Raw genomic sequence first — 16,447 nt, 5'->3', positions numbered from 1 at the left:
TCATAATGAAACTTTCCTATGCAAAACCTGCTTCATAAAAAATAACAACACATTTTGGTAGAGAGTGTGTTTTCTACATAAGTTGAGATGCAGCTCACTGAATATTAATCCCTGATGATCAAAGGTAAGTCTCATACATTGCATTTTCCATACACCAATAATTTGACTTTGAATACTGTACATACCTCTTGCATGGGAAGAACCATTCCTTCTCAGCTTCTTCCGATTCCTTGATAACAACTTTGTCCAGCTGCCAGCCCTGTCCAGCAATATTCTTATCATGGCCGATTATAACTTTCTTCAACTGACCAAGATGGACGGCTTCGATTTCAAAGATGTCCAACTGACCCTTCTGGAATTTCTCCTCGTTGTTTTTGGATTTGTAGAGAACTCTGCGACCTGTGTCTCCCCTCTCTCCGTGAATTTCCATGTAAATTTTGGCATCAGTACTGGCCTTCTCGTCTTCATCAGTGTAGACTTGTACGTAGTATTTTAGTACTGGTGGAGGAAAATTTAACAGAAATGTTATCTGAAAATCGGGGTGCCAATTCTTTATGTCATTTCCACAAGATTAAACAATGAACAATAAATATCCGTTCTTGTGTCCTTTATTTTGTTGGATTTGTGACAATTTACTTCCCTATTAATTATTACTGCTAATTATTGAAAAAATATGCAGTCAAACTTTAGTACAATTATTTATATTTTGTTTGCTCATGAATCTATCATTTTTCATGTTTGTGTAATCATTAAATTGTGTACATGGACAAAACCTATGACTTTTATTCTAACAGTGAACTTGGCACGGTGAAATGCAATAAATTTAACCTGATGCTAAATAAGGAGCACAGTACCACAGCAAGCTAAGTCAACAATGTGAAAATTCCATTTTTGACATTTGAAATTTCAATATTTGATGGCTGCTGCAATTTTTTGTGGAGAAAAGAAGGAAAACAAACACTAAAGTCATGCCAGTACTGACCTGGTAGTGTGTCTTTGCCTGCCCGTTCCGCTGGCAATTCCCTGACGATGTCCAAATCATCTTCAGTCCTTGACATCCATCGGTCAAAGTCAAACACCAACTCTTCATGGCTGTATCTGTCTCTCATCTTGACTTCTCTCAAGTGCCATCCCTCCCACTTCTTATCGTCTTCATAGCCTATCCTGATCTTGTAAATCTCACCGACTTTACCGGTGTTTATCTGGTGGATGTGTAGACAGAATGATGTATAACCTTTTACATTGCATTGGCCAGTGTTTGGAATTTTAAGTAACAAGTTTGAAATCTCTGGAACATTTGCACTTGTCAATGAATCAACCCATCATTTTGTTTACCAAACAGAGTTTTTCGAGTACATGAGACTAACGACAAACAAATCCCATCTTGCTATTCACATCATATGTTTTACAACATTTATCTTATGCAAGTAACTTGACTTGGTTGACTGCAGTCTAAATTTGAAATGTCAAAATAAATACATGATATAATTCATTTATGTTATAATTTTCTGAACTTGAACTTTTGGTATATTTGGAAGTATCTTGAGCCGAGATAAACAAAGTTCAACATATCCAGAGGATTGACATTATTTAACAACAGTTTCACAGCTTGAATTAAGGGATGGTTCAACAATATTTACTTGAACTTTTTAGCAACAAAATGACACGTTATTTTCATGTCAAATTCATCAACCATTCAACTTTAAGTGATTTCTGATACTTTGACTACAGAACAGAAAATTCCTCTAAACTCAGATTTATACAAGTTTCAGTGTCATTTTAATATTTCAATACTGACTACAGAACTACAAGTTATTTTCGCCTCAAATTTATCAACCATAGAACATAGTGTCGTTTCTGATACTTTGAAGACAGAACAGAAAGTTCCACTGACCTTAAATTTATCAACGGTTCAGTATTTTAACACTTTAACAACCAATTAGTTATTCTCACCTCAAATTCATCCACAGTTCCTGGATTGATTGTGTTCAATCTCGCATTGCCTAGAGGTATAGGATCACTCTTTCCCTTGGAACCATAGACAACCATGTGAGCTGGGACATCATTGCGAGATTTGGAATCATCAGCTGTGTTGATCCAGACTGTCCATTCATTTTCTACAAACAAAGGAAAAATAAAATGTTATGATGAAGGAAAACTTGCAGGTACTGATAAATTTCTATTTCAAATTCTAGATAAGTTGACTTTACAGAGAAAAACAAATATTCTCACCTGGTTTTCCGACTTTGATTTCTCTTTCAATTTTCTTATCATCCTGTTCAGCATCTAGCCACCTGTAAACCGAATCAAATGGAATGGTCACTGTCAAATGTCTCTCCTGTTTCAGGATAATTATAGTCTTGCAAATTCTTCTCAGTGTACCTGAGATAATATCAATCTTTGCATGCAAAACAAAATACTACATCCTTTCCTTGGTAGAATTCAATACATCCCAATTATTTTCAATAAGTCCACTAGAGGGCGCTGTGGACAAATTGGAGTGTAATGGTTTCATGACTGGGCCTTTCCCTTCTGTTCCATGACTGTGTATATTTTGTTAGTTGGCAATCAGTTAACAGCAAATTTCAGTTTCAGTACTAGTGTTTATTCTATAACTTTTTTCGGTTCATTTTCTGAAGACTCAGTAAGATTAAGCATAAAAATCCTTATATGATATGTACTATGTGGCAAACATCACTGCTTGAAATATATACTTACTTGAAACACGGGAAGTAGAATTCCTTCTCTGCATCTTCTGATTCCTTGATGATCACTTTGGACAAAAACCATCCTTTTCCGGCCACTTTACCGTCATGTCCAATGACGATCTTTTTCAAATCCATCAGATGAACTGCCTCAATTTCAAAGATGTCTTTCTGCTCTCGCTGGAATTTTTCCTCATGGTTCTTGGACTTGTAAAGCGTTCTCTTTCCGGAGTCTCCCTTCTTTCCAAAGATTGTCATGTAGACGTTGGCACTGGTGTCGGCTTTCTCAATGCTTCCAGTGAAGACTTCAATGTAGTATTTCAGAACTGTGAATGACCGCAGTAAGCAAATGTCAAAATTTCCACTTTTAATTTGATCAAAAGATTAAAGTAAAGATTAGGGGTCATCATACAAATTTTGGTACTACCCAAACAATTTGCCCACACTTTACTGACATTTGAAATTCAAAATGGCTGCCATCCCTGCGTTAACTCGACAAGGAAATACTACATTTTTGATGCTAACAAAAATAAGATGGTAAAAGCTTCATTTACTCCAACAGCTTCAAAACGAGTCCCAATAAGTGTTATACCAGAACAGCACAGTAAAAATTCAAGAGCCGAACATCTGTCCCTCAACAGAATTTGACCATAAAAACAAAATGCTTACAACAATATGCAGTTTAAGTATGAAACAACATGAGTACATCTGCAGACATTTCAAGAATCAGATGATGCATACTTTGTCACTGTACAACCCTGTTCTTGAGCACTTTTGCCCAATAATGTTATGAAAAATGAACATGACTGCACCAGTGCTTTGCGGTTTATGTATGAACACACTGAGCATCTACTGTACACATGGTAGCTCATGGAGGTGCAGCAATACTCACCAGGGAGTGGATCTATGCCATCTCTGACAAGTGGTATTTCTCTGACGATATCCAAATCATCCTCATTGCGTGACAGCCATCTGTCCACTGTGTATGCATAGTCATCGTTAGTTTTGTTGTCGTGCATTCTTACCTGTGCCAGGAAAAAATTCATCAAAATCTATTTGTTAGAATATGTTTCACTGTAATCATTTGCAGGAAACGTACCCCATTCCCAAAAGGTTTTGCTTACAAGCTTCATGTTTTCTTCCATTTTATGAAATTTACCGCTCGGTGACATTACATTTCTCCTATACTTTTTGCATGAAAATATTGCCCTGCTAACTTGAGCACTAATGTCAACTTGAACATGGCTATACATTTGAGCTGATACAATGCAATTACTGATGAGCTATTCAAATCAAAAGTATTGACAGAAGTGGACAGTGTCATGTGAACTTCATTGAATATTTTAATCTGGAAATGTCGTCAAATCACAAGTTACATGTATGTGTTATGAAACCATTTGAGAAGTGCAATGGAATTATTTCAGTTTGACATTTCAAAACATAACAACAGTCAGATTGAAGGAGAAAAGCAGATTCTAGAGACAACACATATATAATATTAGAGTTAGTGTGGGTATTTTACCTCATGGACATGCCATCCTTGCCACTTGTCCTTGTCATCATGCTCTACCCTCACTTTGTAGAGTTCACCAAGTTTGCTCTCAAAGTTGATCTGCAAGAAACCAATAAAATAATTATGCACAATGTATGGCAATGACATTCATTGAAACAGACTAAAACTACGGGAACAATTCACTTTTATACATTAATTAGCAGCTGCATTTGTCAGTTTCTCTGTCGTAAAAACCCCAAACGTTTATGAATCTCACGGCTGGCGATTCCTTACATGTAAGACAAAACGTTGCAATTAGCAGAAAATCTTAGAATTAGCCAGCTTGGCAATGCCACATGTAAGGATACTGCTAACATACTGGCAGCCAACATACTCTAGCATTTCTTTCTATAGTTTCTGGTATATTATAAATCCTGTTCATGAAATATGACGTACTTCTCTTTTATTGAAAAGTTAAACTGAGTAAAATGTTTGTTATAACTTTCAAAGAAGCTACATCAGGTTTGGCTGTTGGAGATCTGGCTTGACAAGAAAATTTTAGGCTCTTCAAGCTGAGCAGTCACAGATATTTTACACTCAATAGAGACACTGCTTACATCAAACTTGTCAGTCTTTCCAGGTTCAAAAGAGTCGGGTCCTGATAGTGGTATGCGGTCTGACTTATTCTTCTGTCCGTAGACCGTGATGTAGGCCACAGCACCACGCGGCGGCTTGGAGTCATTGGCAGTCTCTATCCACAGCTGCCAGCCATCACCTTGGCAACAAACAGATAACAACACACACAGTATGTCAAACTAAATCTCAGACTGAGAGTATTGGGCAATCAGTACCCTCTGCTTGATATCACATTTTGCAATATGCATAAAATGATTACATTAAAAACACCTTTGTATTTGATGCAGAAAGGGAAACCAAAAATCATTTTATGGTTGAAGTGACAGCAGCTGTACCTTTTGAATACTATAGTCAATATTTTTGTCCTGGAAAACAAATGCATGTTCTTATTCTTGAAGTATGGTAAAAATACTGAGTACTCATATCTGCCTTGCCAACATAATTCCTTGTGCATCGTGAGCAATATTTTGTCAACAGTTGAATTCTAGTCGAAAATTCATTGAACAATAACATTCTGTACAAAAAGGCTTTCTTAACCAACTCAACACTATTCATTGAATAGAAGTACAACAAGAAACAGCATAATACAGATGAAACAAAAATACGAAAAAAAATTGCAGTTAACACAGTATATTTCCTAAACTACTGCAATGATCTGCTATAAATAAGTTGTAAATATACTCACTTGGCTCTGGAGTTGGTGGTTTGGGGATGTCTGAAAAATATGAACAGATAAGAAACAATTACAATATGCCACTTTTCAGAGAAATTCTGTATCAATGATATCATATTGATTGAAGTGATGCAGTAAATGCAAATTATATTGGCATTTTGATGTCTTCCTTTTATGATTCAGGTCTTCAGTAACAAATTCAGTGTCTTGATTATATTCTGCACTCCACACAAAATGTTTATGCTTGAGAGATTTGTCTAAGAGATGTAACTCTCTTTTTGAGGTGATTTGAGCAAAATGTCAGTTTCTCATCTGAGTATCACACCTGTATCAAATAATATACAAGACTAAGCACAAACAAAGTACTCTTCACGTAATATGATTGGCTGTTGCCAAGGTGCGCACCTGGTTTCCCTGTGGTAAGCTCTCTCTCAATCTTTCTGTCATCTTTGCTGACATCAAACCATCGGTTGCAGGGAAAGTACCACTCCTTCTCTGCATCTTCTGTCTCCTTGACGACGACGTGGTCCACATGCCAGCCTTGCCCTGGCTCCCTGCCATCATGTCTGAGCACCACGCTTTTAATGTCGTCAAGATCGACAGCTTCGATTTCAAAGATGTCCATCTGTCCCCTTTGGAATTTCTCTCGGTTGTTTTTGGACGTGTAGAGCGCCCTTTCACCCGTGTCACCTCTTTTACCATATATGGTAACAAAGACTTTAGAATCGGTATCTGCATTGTCAAGGTCGCTAGTGTACACTTGAACATGGTATCTGAATACTAAAAATAAATGAAGCAAAGTTGTAGACTTTGTGAAATGATCGTATGGAAATTCAATTTTTGAGGATTTTTTAAAGGTTTGTGTTACAGAGTGACGTATCAGTGCCAAATAAAAGATGAGAAAATTTGAATTTGTAAGCAGAATAAGGATGGATGTTGATATTTGGACAGCAAGTCAGTCATACAGACATACAGTCAGCCAAACAGTTACACTGACAGTCACATTGACAGACTGACTTATGGTTGCAAATTTGAATTTGAACATCATCTTCATGAAAGCCTGTCCAAAACACACACCTCTTTCTGTACTAGCATTTGGTAGCACCCTGCTGTTTTCACTAGGAAGGACCTTTGTACTTAGGAATCGCAGAGTGGGAAATAACTGCCTGCTGGAAGTAAGTAAATTTTTTGCCAAGCTGATGAGATGGACAGGTGGAAGTAATTTCTTTTCTTGGTTTGCTGAAATCTTAGTTGAGCTACACAGAGTATAAAGTAAGTGAAACAATTGTAGGGGAGGTGCTATTTTGCTCAGGCAGGCAGGCAACTTTTGGAATTACCCGTCTGGATGTCAGGTGTTTATTTCAATGAATTTCTGATACTGGAAATAAGGTGAATTTTTAGATGTATCCATCTTGGTTACTGTTGTCAGGACACACCCTAAAACCAATGAACATATGAAACACAATTACCTGTCAATGGGCCTTTATTTCCTCTCAAAGCTGGTAATTCCCGTACAATGTCGGAATCATCTTCTGACCTTGACATCCATCTATCAACAGGGAATGTCAGGATATCTTTACTGGCACGTTCTTTCAACCTCACCTGGAAAATGTCAAAAAAAGACCAAATCATTTTGACATAAAGTTTGTAATGATTTATCTGAAGCAAGTATTTATCACCAGATTTTACAAGCATTGACTAGATAGACCTGTAAGCAAATATCAGAAGTATCACTGTCAGAAGTACCCGGTGATCCAAATGAAAAGAATGAGAAATCCACACTTACCTCTTCCACATGCCAGCCATCCCATTTGTCATCATCCTCATAGCCAATACGGATCTTGTACACTTTGCCAACTTTGTTTGTTTGAATCTGTTACAAGAAAACCAAGAAAAATGAATAAAAGTTATTAACAATTTAACCTCAATTTCTATACAGTCATGTGCGATACTTTACAAAAAATCATATCATACAGGTTTTGGTAAAAATTGTTATCAGGCTTTGAAATGTATGATACAGTGCATTTATTTTAGCCAGACATCAAAGAAGTCACCAACTATTTAGTAATTTCCACTTGCTATTTTCCCATCATAAATTCCTTCTTCACTTTCTTCAATAGAGGGATACACCCAAGGGGGCATTTCTAAGAATATCTCCCACTCCCAGCTATCTATCATTTGCATATCATTTACATATCATATTTGAAGACTGATCACATGCCATGAAACAACATTACATTTGCATTCTTGCTTGTGAATTAAAAACAGTGAAAGGACATTTTCACTGACCTCAAATTCATCAGTCTGTCCAGCCATGAGAGTCTTTGGTCTGGCATCTCCAAGCGGTATCATATCACTTTTGCCTTTATCACCGTAAACCACAATGTGGGCAGGAGCACCATTACGATTTGAAGACCTGCTTCCTGTTGTGATCCACACTGTCCATTCATACTCTGAAAATAACAGGGAAAATCATTACAAGGTGATGCACATCTCATAAAGAGATACTAATATATCTAAACTCTTACACACATAGAGTCAGTTGTTCTACAAAAAATTAGACAAGTCTGGTGACATTCTACTATCCTGTAATGTGAGATCTCAACTTGGGAACCTTTGTAACATGTTCAAGTAACTGCTCTACACAAGAAACTTTTGTCATAGTGTACTATGGATAGCAATCTTCTAGTTTGCTATAGATATATACTGAATTCAAAATGACTACAATTTCACTGAAATGCTGTATTGAGCCTGACCGTTTGAATTTCATCAACTCACCTGGTTTGCTGGGTTTGAGTTCCCGTTCAATCTTTCTGCCATTTTTAGAGCTGTCTAGCCATCTTCACATGGAAAGTAAAAAATGTAGACCGAATTAAATATATTCCACACCCAAAATATTTCTTCAACTTACACTGCATCACATAACTTCCTGATGCTTTAATGCAGTTGTCAACATACAGCTTGGAAAGACTGAAAAATACCGGATCAATGCTGATCTATGGTACACTTCAACATTATCTTAGGGGGTTAATGGTATTTATTGACAGTGAAAGGCACCCCCAGACAAGCACCGATTCTACCATAATGAGGATGTGGCCCAGTGTTCGTTAGGTGCACCATATTATCTGACACATTATTTTCTGTCTTTGCCTAATTATAATTTTTATGCAAAGAGTGTGTGGAAAATCATAGATTCAAGCATGACTGGAAGGAAAATACATACAAAGGAAAGTTTCAGTGAAATGCAATTCAGAAATATAATGATGAAAATATGTTTAATTTTAAAGTGTTATGCAGCTGTATAAACTACTCACTTCCTGCATAGAAAGTACCACTCTTCATCTGAATCCGGATGTTCCTTGATGATGATTTTTTCCAGGAACCATCCTTCCCCACCTATCATTCCGTCATGTCCGATGACTACTTTCCTGAGATCCATCAGGTGAACTGCCTCGATTTCAAAGATGTCTTTCTGGTCACGTTGGAATTTCTCCTCATTGTTCTTGGACTTGTACAGGATTCTTCTACCGCAGTCTCCGTTCTTGCCGAAGATTGTCATGTAGACATTGGCTTTGGTGTCTGCATTGGCCATACTTCCAGTGTAAACTTCAATGTGGTACTTCACAACTGAAAACAATAAAACAATTTTTGATTAGTTATTTGCATTATTATAACTCTCATTAATATCGAGTATCTCTCCTTGAGCACATCTCATCAAGCTGTTTGTCTAGATCAAAGTAAATCATTTGTAAATTATTTCGTGAATTACACAACTTAGTTAATTTTTTGGCTGCCTTCACATCTTGCAATACAAACTTAACAGTAGGAATAAGTAAACAGCATTCTTATAGACAAGTTTTTTGTTTACAGGAATGTTTTAGGATCTTGTATCATATTAAGAACAGATATCGAGAGTATTATTGATTAAAAATTTAAAGTTTTACATTTCTTTGTGGGTAATTTGCAAAAGTCTAAAAATTTCACACATATATTTACAGAACTGCACTGGTATTATGGTATTAGAGGTCAGCCCCATTTTACATATTTCCCTTCTTTCACATGCAGTAACTCTAACAGGAATGCTATACGTACGTGGTAATGAGTCTTTGCCAGGTCTCTCTGTGGGCATTTCCCTGACAATATCCAGATCATCCTCAGTCCTGGACATCCATCTGTCACATTTATAGACCACTGTCTGTTTCTTGAGTCTGTCAAGCATCTTGACTTCTTTAAGGTACCATCCGTCCCATTTCTGCTCATCACGGTGACTGACGCGGATTTTGTATATGTCTCCTATATCACCAACGTTGACCTGAAGAGATGAAATTTAGAAATTTAATTTCTCATATTATTTTGGCCATGTCTGATTAATGTGAGTCCTGTACTTACACTTCTACATGGTGTTTTATTATAGCTACAAATTTGTAAATGATAAAAGTTTCAGTTCAAAACTTTGTTCTCAGTGCTTCATCTTAAATTACTTCATGCTATTCACACTGCAACATAGGCATTTATTTTTCCGAAGAGAAACTTATCAATTATTACTGTATACCTTGTGCCAGGTATTTGTAAAATGTTTGAAAGTATCCCCATTTTAGTTCATGGTCAAGGCAAATCTATCACAAAGAATTCACGTTTTTATGAGTTTCAAGTCATCCAATGAGATTATCAGAAATCAATCACATGACCTGGATGACCAATCACCATTTAGCATTTGTGCAAGCACTGAAGAGCTCACCTCAAAGCGGTCAACGCCTCCAGGTGAGAAATACTCCTTCTTTGTAGCACCAAGAACGAAGGGATCTGTGTAGCCATTGTCACCGTAGACTTCAAAATAGACCTTGGCATCCCCTCTACTCATTGAGTCATCCCCTGTGACAAAGGTCACGGAATACTCTCCAACTGTAAAGTAGAGAAAATAGGGACTCGTTATGGAACTTTCCATGGTCCTTTTATCAAACAAATAAATCCACAAAGCAATAACAGGTATTTGCATGAAAACTAAATATACGTACCTCGCTCTTAAAATAACACTTTTCAGTCTCTTTTTTTGCATTAGCAAAATTAAGATGTACTGCAAAATCCATTAGCACATTCCTTGTAATCCTGTGTCAGTTGACTTTAAGTGAAGTCAACTTTGCTCTGTATACATCAACTTTTTCAAGTGAAACAATAACACTGAACCAATGTCGATGGAAGACTAGTAATTAAACTTGTTTCCCCTTGAGCTATCTGTATCTTCTGTGTCACTCAAAACTACCTTAGATCTTGTTGGGTATGAAAACTGACTAAAATTTGTGGATTGTCTACTCAAAATTGCCTCCAGTCAATTTTTCTGCAGCACTTGGTGAAATTCATAATGTATGACACTTTTGTGGCAAAAGAGTGTGTAGATGAAGATATGTGTCTAAACTCACCAGGTTTTTCTGCACTCAATTCTCTCTCTATTTTCTTATCCTCTAAACCTTTATCAAACCACCTGAAACAACAACAAAAGTACGTTATAGGAAAACACACACATATGAGGTGGGTTCTAAAAGCAGTCGTGGGATTCTTAGTAGAATCTATATAAATATTTCATTTCAAAAGTGTGTCATGCATTTCAAAAAATCTATATCATCTAGACAATATTTACTTTCTACATGGGAAGAACATTTCCTTGTTGCTGTCCTGTGATTCCTTGACGATGACTTTATCCAAATACCACCCTTGACCAGGTGTCTTTCCGTCATGGCCAATCAGAACCTTTTTCACGTCACCCAGGTGCACGGCTTCAATTTCAAACTCGTCCATCTGGTTGATCTCAAACTTTTCATCATGGTTTTTGGACTTGAATAGCACCCTTTTGCCGCAGTCCGCTCTCTTGCCGTGCAAGTTGATGAAGACAGTGGCTGAGGTCTTGGCTTTGTCAAAGTCACCAGTGAACACTTGAACAACATACTTCATGACTAAAAATCAAAGGAAAGAAAACAATTAATATAACAAATTAACTGATTCACCTTATAAGATAACCTCTCTTTGGTATATATACATATACCAAATGTGAGCTAAAAATTAATATATCAGTTCTTTAGAATGTTTTATATTATGCATATTTGATCTGTACTAAGGGTATTGTGTATATTTTTTTATTATTGTTCTAGGCCCCTTGGATGTTAGAAATACAAGAGCAATTTTCTGAGAATGATAAAGAGTCTTGTACATTTTATTACTTTTACTATACTGGCCTGATTGCCGCTATTCTGATGTTATGTATCACCATTGTAAACGGTACCTAGGGTGAAATGAGTGTTATGCTAATAAAGTTCAATTAAGTCAAAATTCTTTGTAACTCTATCAAAATCTGAAAGACTGAATCCAGGAATGACTGACCCAGTGCCTGGGGGCAAAGCTCACCATTAAGTAAAATAATTATGAATACAGTTTAATGACACATTCAGATGCCACACTGAGACTCTTAAGTTTCATCATTCTTTTCCTGATAGTTCAACACATTGTTAGTTTTGGAGACAATCATCATTTAAACTGTCACAAAATATTACATATGTGCCCCATATACCAATGGCTCTTAATTAAATGAGTATACACCTTTCCATCCCTAAATTCTAAATAGTCAGGTCCAAAGTTTTAAAGAAAACAACAAGCTGGACCATTACAAACAGGCATGGAAGGAAAAACCTAGCCTGGCTCCCAGCTATGGTTTTCAGACATACAGGTGAGTGTGTAAACAATGTTCTATGGACACGATCAAAAAAATCACTTTTGTCCACAGCCCACTACGTGCATACATGGAAGTAAATACCACAGCTAGACTAGTCATGGAAAAACCCTTCTTCACAAACCTGGCAGTGGTTCTTTTCCAGGCAATGCTATCGGCAGTTCCCTCCAGACATCAAGGTCGTCGTGTTCCCTTGACAACCAGCGATTGACATCGAGAGAATGCAGAGTACCATCATTCATATCTCTCATTCTCACTTTTTCCAGGTACCATGACGGTTCATCATCAGCGTTGTTGTGGCCAATACGTACTTTAAACAGATCACCAATGCTGCCAAGATTGACCTACAGATACAAACAAACGAAAAAATGGAGTTTTTTACCTGATTGTATGGATATTCACTGTGGTCTTTTTTGCTTACACACATTTCTAGTGATACAGAGGCATACGATTTTACTTTTAGAGAATGAAACTGCTCCAAATGTTACCGTTTCCAAGGATCATACGGAGACACTTTTATTACATAACTGTTCAATTTTTTTGTGAAAAGTGAACATTTATTTCCCCACATATTCAACACTGGTACAGATATAGATCTTGTTGCAAAGTTGTTCATGAAATTATGTGTTTTTTAAAAGCTTATGACTACATTGTATGGCAAGTCATTACAGCCATTCATCAGACTTCATCTACAAATTCATTGGTAGATACTTCAAGTTGCTTGGTTATCAAAAACGTACTACACAGTATAACATTTAGTTATGAGTTGGGACATGGTATCTACAACCCAGCAGTTTCATGAGTTGCGATTGTAACATATTAAACAAAAGACAACTGAAAGTTTTCAAACAATGAAAGTGATTAACAACAATACTGACACTGGATTCAGATGCATTTCTGAATTTCTACTGTACCTTGAATTCATCGGTGACACCTGGATAAAAGTATCCATCTTTGCCACTTCCAAGTACAAGGCCTTCTGATGGGCCCTTGGAGCCATATGCAAATAGCATAACCTTGGATGTGGTTGATGATGACCCCTCGCGACCTGTGGTCACCCACACTAACCAATCATTGGCTGAAACAAAAACAAACAAACAATTAATTGCTAAGCATCAATCATTAATAAAAATCTTTTCATCACTCCGTGAAGTTACTGTATGACAATTTGAAAATTCAACAATTAAAGTCTAGTGCAGACTGATCAGCCAAACCTATAGTCGTAGGAAAAAATTACATGTTGCAAAAGTTCAACAATTATAATAAGCTTACAAACCAAATTACACAACAATTGTATTGTGTGGAAATCACAACTCTTCTTGTTGAGAAATCTACAGTTTGTACATTGGGTAAAGAAAGAGCTCACTGTCAAAAGTGGCTTGGAAGACTTTGGTGAGAGAACGAATGCATAATTGTGTTACATGGGACTCAAAATAATGTTTCACTTGCCTATCCAGGTCACAAAACTAAGATTTGTCTATTCTGATCAGATATACGTTACTGTCTAAAAATATTCACTTAGTATGATTAACGTACTGTATTCCAATTTGGCTAACTTGGATGTACAGGTAAGAAGTAATTGTCATGAATGATTGAATTTAGTTTTACCTTGATTGGTTCATGTGAAAACAATTATTCTGAAACTTTCATGAACTGAACTATTACATGTGGTTTTGTGCAAAGAGACTGTAATTTTGATGACAGACTGAAAATTACACGCTTCTATATGGTCAAGTACTTTTCAGAACTGCTAGTCCAATTGACGTCAAAATGGCCGTCTGGGACACGCAGACAATGAACCTTGGTATTGGATCATTGTTCGTCTTTTGTATGTAGCTACTTACGTTGTATTTCTCTCTCTTCTTTCAACAGGAGTTCTCGTTCAATCTTTTTGTCGTCAAGTCCCTCATCTAACCACTTGTTACATGGGAACACAAATTCCTTTTTGGCGTCTTTCTTGTCTCTGATGACCACACTCTGACAGAACCATCCTGCACCGGGGCCTTTGCCGTCGTGTGAAATGACGACCTTGTTGAGTTTGCTGAGAGAGACAGCTTCAAGTTCAAAGCAATCAACCTTTAAGAAAACAAAACGATGAAAAAAGTTATGATCATCATCAAGAGAAATGCAATTTTCTTCAACAATCAGTCATAACTGCTTTGAAATTTCAAAGTATCCTCGATTACTCTTTCTACATGTAAGAAAGTTAGATTTTCTCTTCTTATCTCTTGTATTCTTGAATAGAGAAAGATACAGACTTGTCCATGATGAAGGTCAATGCAGTTTATCTGTACATGGTGCTCTAAAACTAGAACACTGTTTAAGTTGTCCTTTACATAGACCCTCAAAAAAAACCCTGACCCTCAAGAAAACTGTCTACGGCCTTTAGTAATCTTCATTGTATAGAAATGCAAATTTGACTTCAAAAACAGAACAAAAAGAAATAAAAAGAATTATCAATTATTACTATACAATGCAAGATCCGAGGTACATGAATATTCTACATTGATTAAGGGTCATTAGCATAGAATTTTAATACCGAAACAATGCTCATTAATGTAATCTGCATATTTGAATATCATTATACCTCGCATCTTGCACTAATAGATTATTACAGCTACCATACTGCTTGAAACTTTTTGTGATTTCCACTGAGTTAATTCCAGTCTTTCATATGTTACTTGTCAGGAATCCCTTAGTCATCTTACAAATGGGAATTCACCCTTGACCTCCCCTTAGTATTCCTCTGCTGAAACTCAAATGGTGTATTTTTTGATAGCACAGAGCTGAAAAGACACTTTTTATTTTAATCAAACTTTGCAAGACTAATGCAAAAATACCATGCGTTAGAAAACATGAGTTGCTACTGTATTTTCACCCAGGTGCAATGGGCTGAGTAAGCCATTGATAGAAAACTGGGCTGCACTTACTGCTAGGTATTGCAAAAGGACAAAACTGGGAGATGTGAGTCGTGACTACACGTACCTGACCCTGCTGGAAGAGTTCTTTGTTGTCCGACCTGTGCAGCAACCTCTTTCCAGTGTCTCCTCTGTCACCATAGATACAGATGTAAACATTGGCATCAGTGTCAGCACCAGGCTCATCTCCAGTGTAAACATGGATGAAATACTTGAAAGCTGTCAAGAGAAAAATTAAATAAATATCATGACTAGGAAACAAACAATTATAGACTTTTATAATGGATAAAACTATTATGTCACATAAAGACAGTTTACTAGACCACTTGGACAACAAAATATTTGCTTTTTTACTGTTTTTACCCCCACATTATGGTTAAAGCCCATTGTTTTCTTCAGCAAAGTTGGAACTCTGTAAGTGGCAATAGGGATGACAAGTTCAAGTAAACTCTCTGACTACCAGTTTTTTGGTATGATTAATTTTTGGGTTTTGATAAGATTGTTTGATCAATATCCAGAAATATGGGGTGAAAAGTTCAAATCTTTGATACAGAGAAACTTTGAACCATTCATGTTTCCATACATAGCATAGATACATATGGCTTCTTGAAAATCTGAATGTATATTAAAGGCAGAATATACCTCTAGGATAGATATTCAGACTCTCAAACTTTTACAATATTCCTTTGGCCTACAACTTGTGAGGGCTCGTTTTGAAGCTTATGGAGTAAAGAAAGTTTTCATTTGCTTATCTTTGTGGAAATCAGGAATTTATCGGATGGCAGCCATTTTGAATTTTAAATATCAGTAAATATCGGGTATCTTGTTTCTCTTGTACAAAAATTTGCACGGTGACAATTTTATTATTGATTTTGAAAGAGAATGGTTGAAAATTTGTTTGAGAATAGTTTAAGCAAAAGTTTAAGTCTTTCATTTCCTTAAGATACTGGTTGGGATCCCATACAATTATACTTGTGAAATATGTTATGAAAAAATTGCAATGTCAATGAGGACAGCAAATCTGCACTCACTTGGTAGGGGTTTCTTCTGTGGTCGGACCACGGCTAATTCCCTGAGTGTATCGCCGTCATCTTCAGACCTGGACAACCAGCGTTGCACTTTGAATTTCAGTTGCTCATTGCTCGTCATGTCCTGCATGCGTACTTGGTTGAGATGCCAGGACTCCGAGGCTGCATGCTTGTCGGTCAGCCCGAGTCGTATTTTGTACATGTCACTGACCCCACTGAGGTTGACCTGGAGGTCAAAGTTCAAAAATTCATTACTTACGATACTTGCACCAGCCTT

The 16,447-nt window shown here is 36.7% G+C and overlaps 1 protein-coding gene across 4 annotated transcripts in view; it reads right to left on the bottom strand.

Annotated features, from left to right (window-relative positions):
• The window catches only part of LOC139133522 (uncharacterized), a 205,799-nt gene that overhangs the window by 117,564 nt on the left and 71,788 nt on the right, over positions 1-16,447 (bottom strand). For all 4 annotated transcript variants that reach the window (XM_070700175.1, XM_070700174.1, XM_070700177.1 and 1 more), the window contains 24 exons: positions 16,174-16,396; positions 15,210-15,361; positions 14,069-14,300; positions 13,139-13,302; positions 12,349-12,568; positions 11,142-11,454; positions 10,924-10,985; positions 10,245-10,408; positions 9,599-9,818; positions 8,821-9,133; positions 8,285-8,346; positions 7,796-7,959; positions 7,293-7,379; positions 6,976-7,108; positions 5,912-6,286; positions 5,519-5,548; positions 4,815-4,972; positions 4,228-4,317; positions 3,598-3,730; positions 2,719-3,031; positions 2,233-2,294; positions 1,954-2,117; positions 983-1,202; positions 186-498 (listed from right to left, as the gene is read on the bottom strand). In XM_070700175.1, the coding sequence (XP_070556276.1) occupies positions 186-498; positions 983-1,202; positions 1,954-2,117; positions 2,233-2,294; positions 2,719-3,031; positions 3,598-3,730; positions 4,228-4,317; positions 4,815-4,972; positions 5,519-5,548; positions 5,912-6,286; positions 6,976-7,108; positions 7,293-7,379; positions 7,796-7,959; positions 8,285-8,346; positions 8,821-9,133; positions 9,599-9,818; positions 10,245-10,408; positions 10,924-10,985; positions 11,142-11,454; positions 12,349-12,568; positions 13,139-13,302; positions 14,069-14,300; positions 15,210-15,361; positions 16,174-16,396 (4,367 nt within the window). The remainder of the gene's footprint in view (positions 1-185; positions 499-982; positions 1,203-1,953; positions 2,118-2,232; positions 2,295-2,718; positions 3,032-3,597; positions 3,731-4,227; positions 4,318-4,814; positions 4,973-5,518; positions 5,549-5,911; positions 6,287-6,975; positions 7,109-7,292; positions 7,380-7,795; positions 7,960-8,284; positions 8,347-8,820; positions 9,134-9,598; positions 9,819-10,244; positions 10,409-10,923; positions 10,986-11,141; positions 11,455-12,348; positions 12,569-13,138; positions 13,303-14,068; positions 14,301-15,209; positions 15,362-16,173; positions 16,397-16,447) is intronic.

Source organism: Ptychodera flava, chromosome 5 (assembly GCF_041260155.1).
Source record: "Ptychodera flava strain L36383 chromosome 5, AS_Pfla_20210202, whole genome shotgun sequence".
NCBI classification, from domain to species: Eukaryota; Metazoa; Hemichordata; class Enteropneusta; family Ptychoderidae; genus Ptychodera; species Ptychodera flava.
Note: the sequence above shows the minus strand (reverse complement) of the source record. Positions and strands in the feature narration are given on the sequence as shown.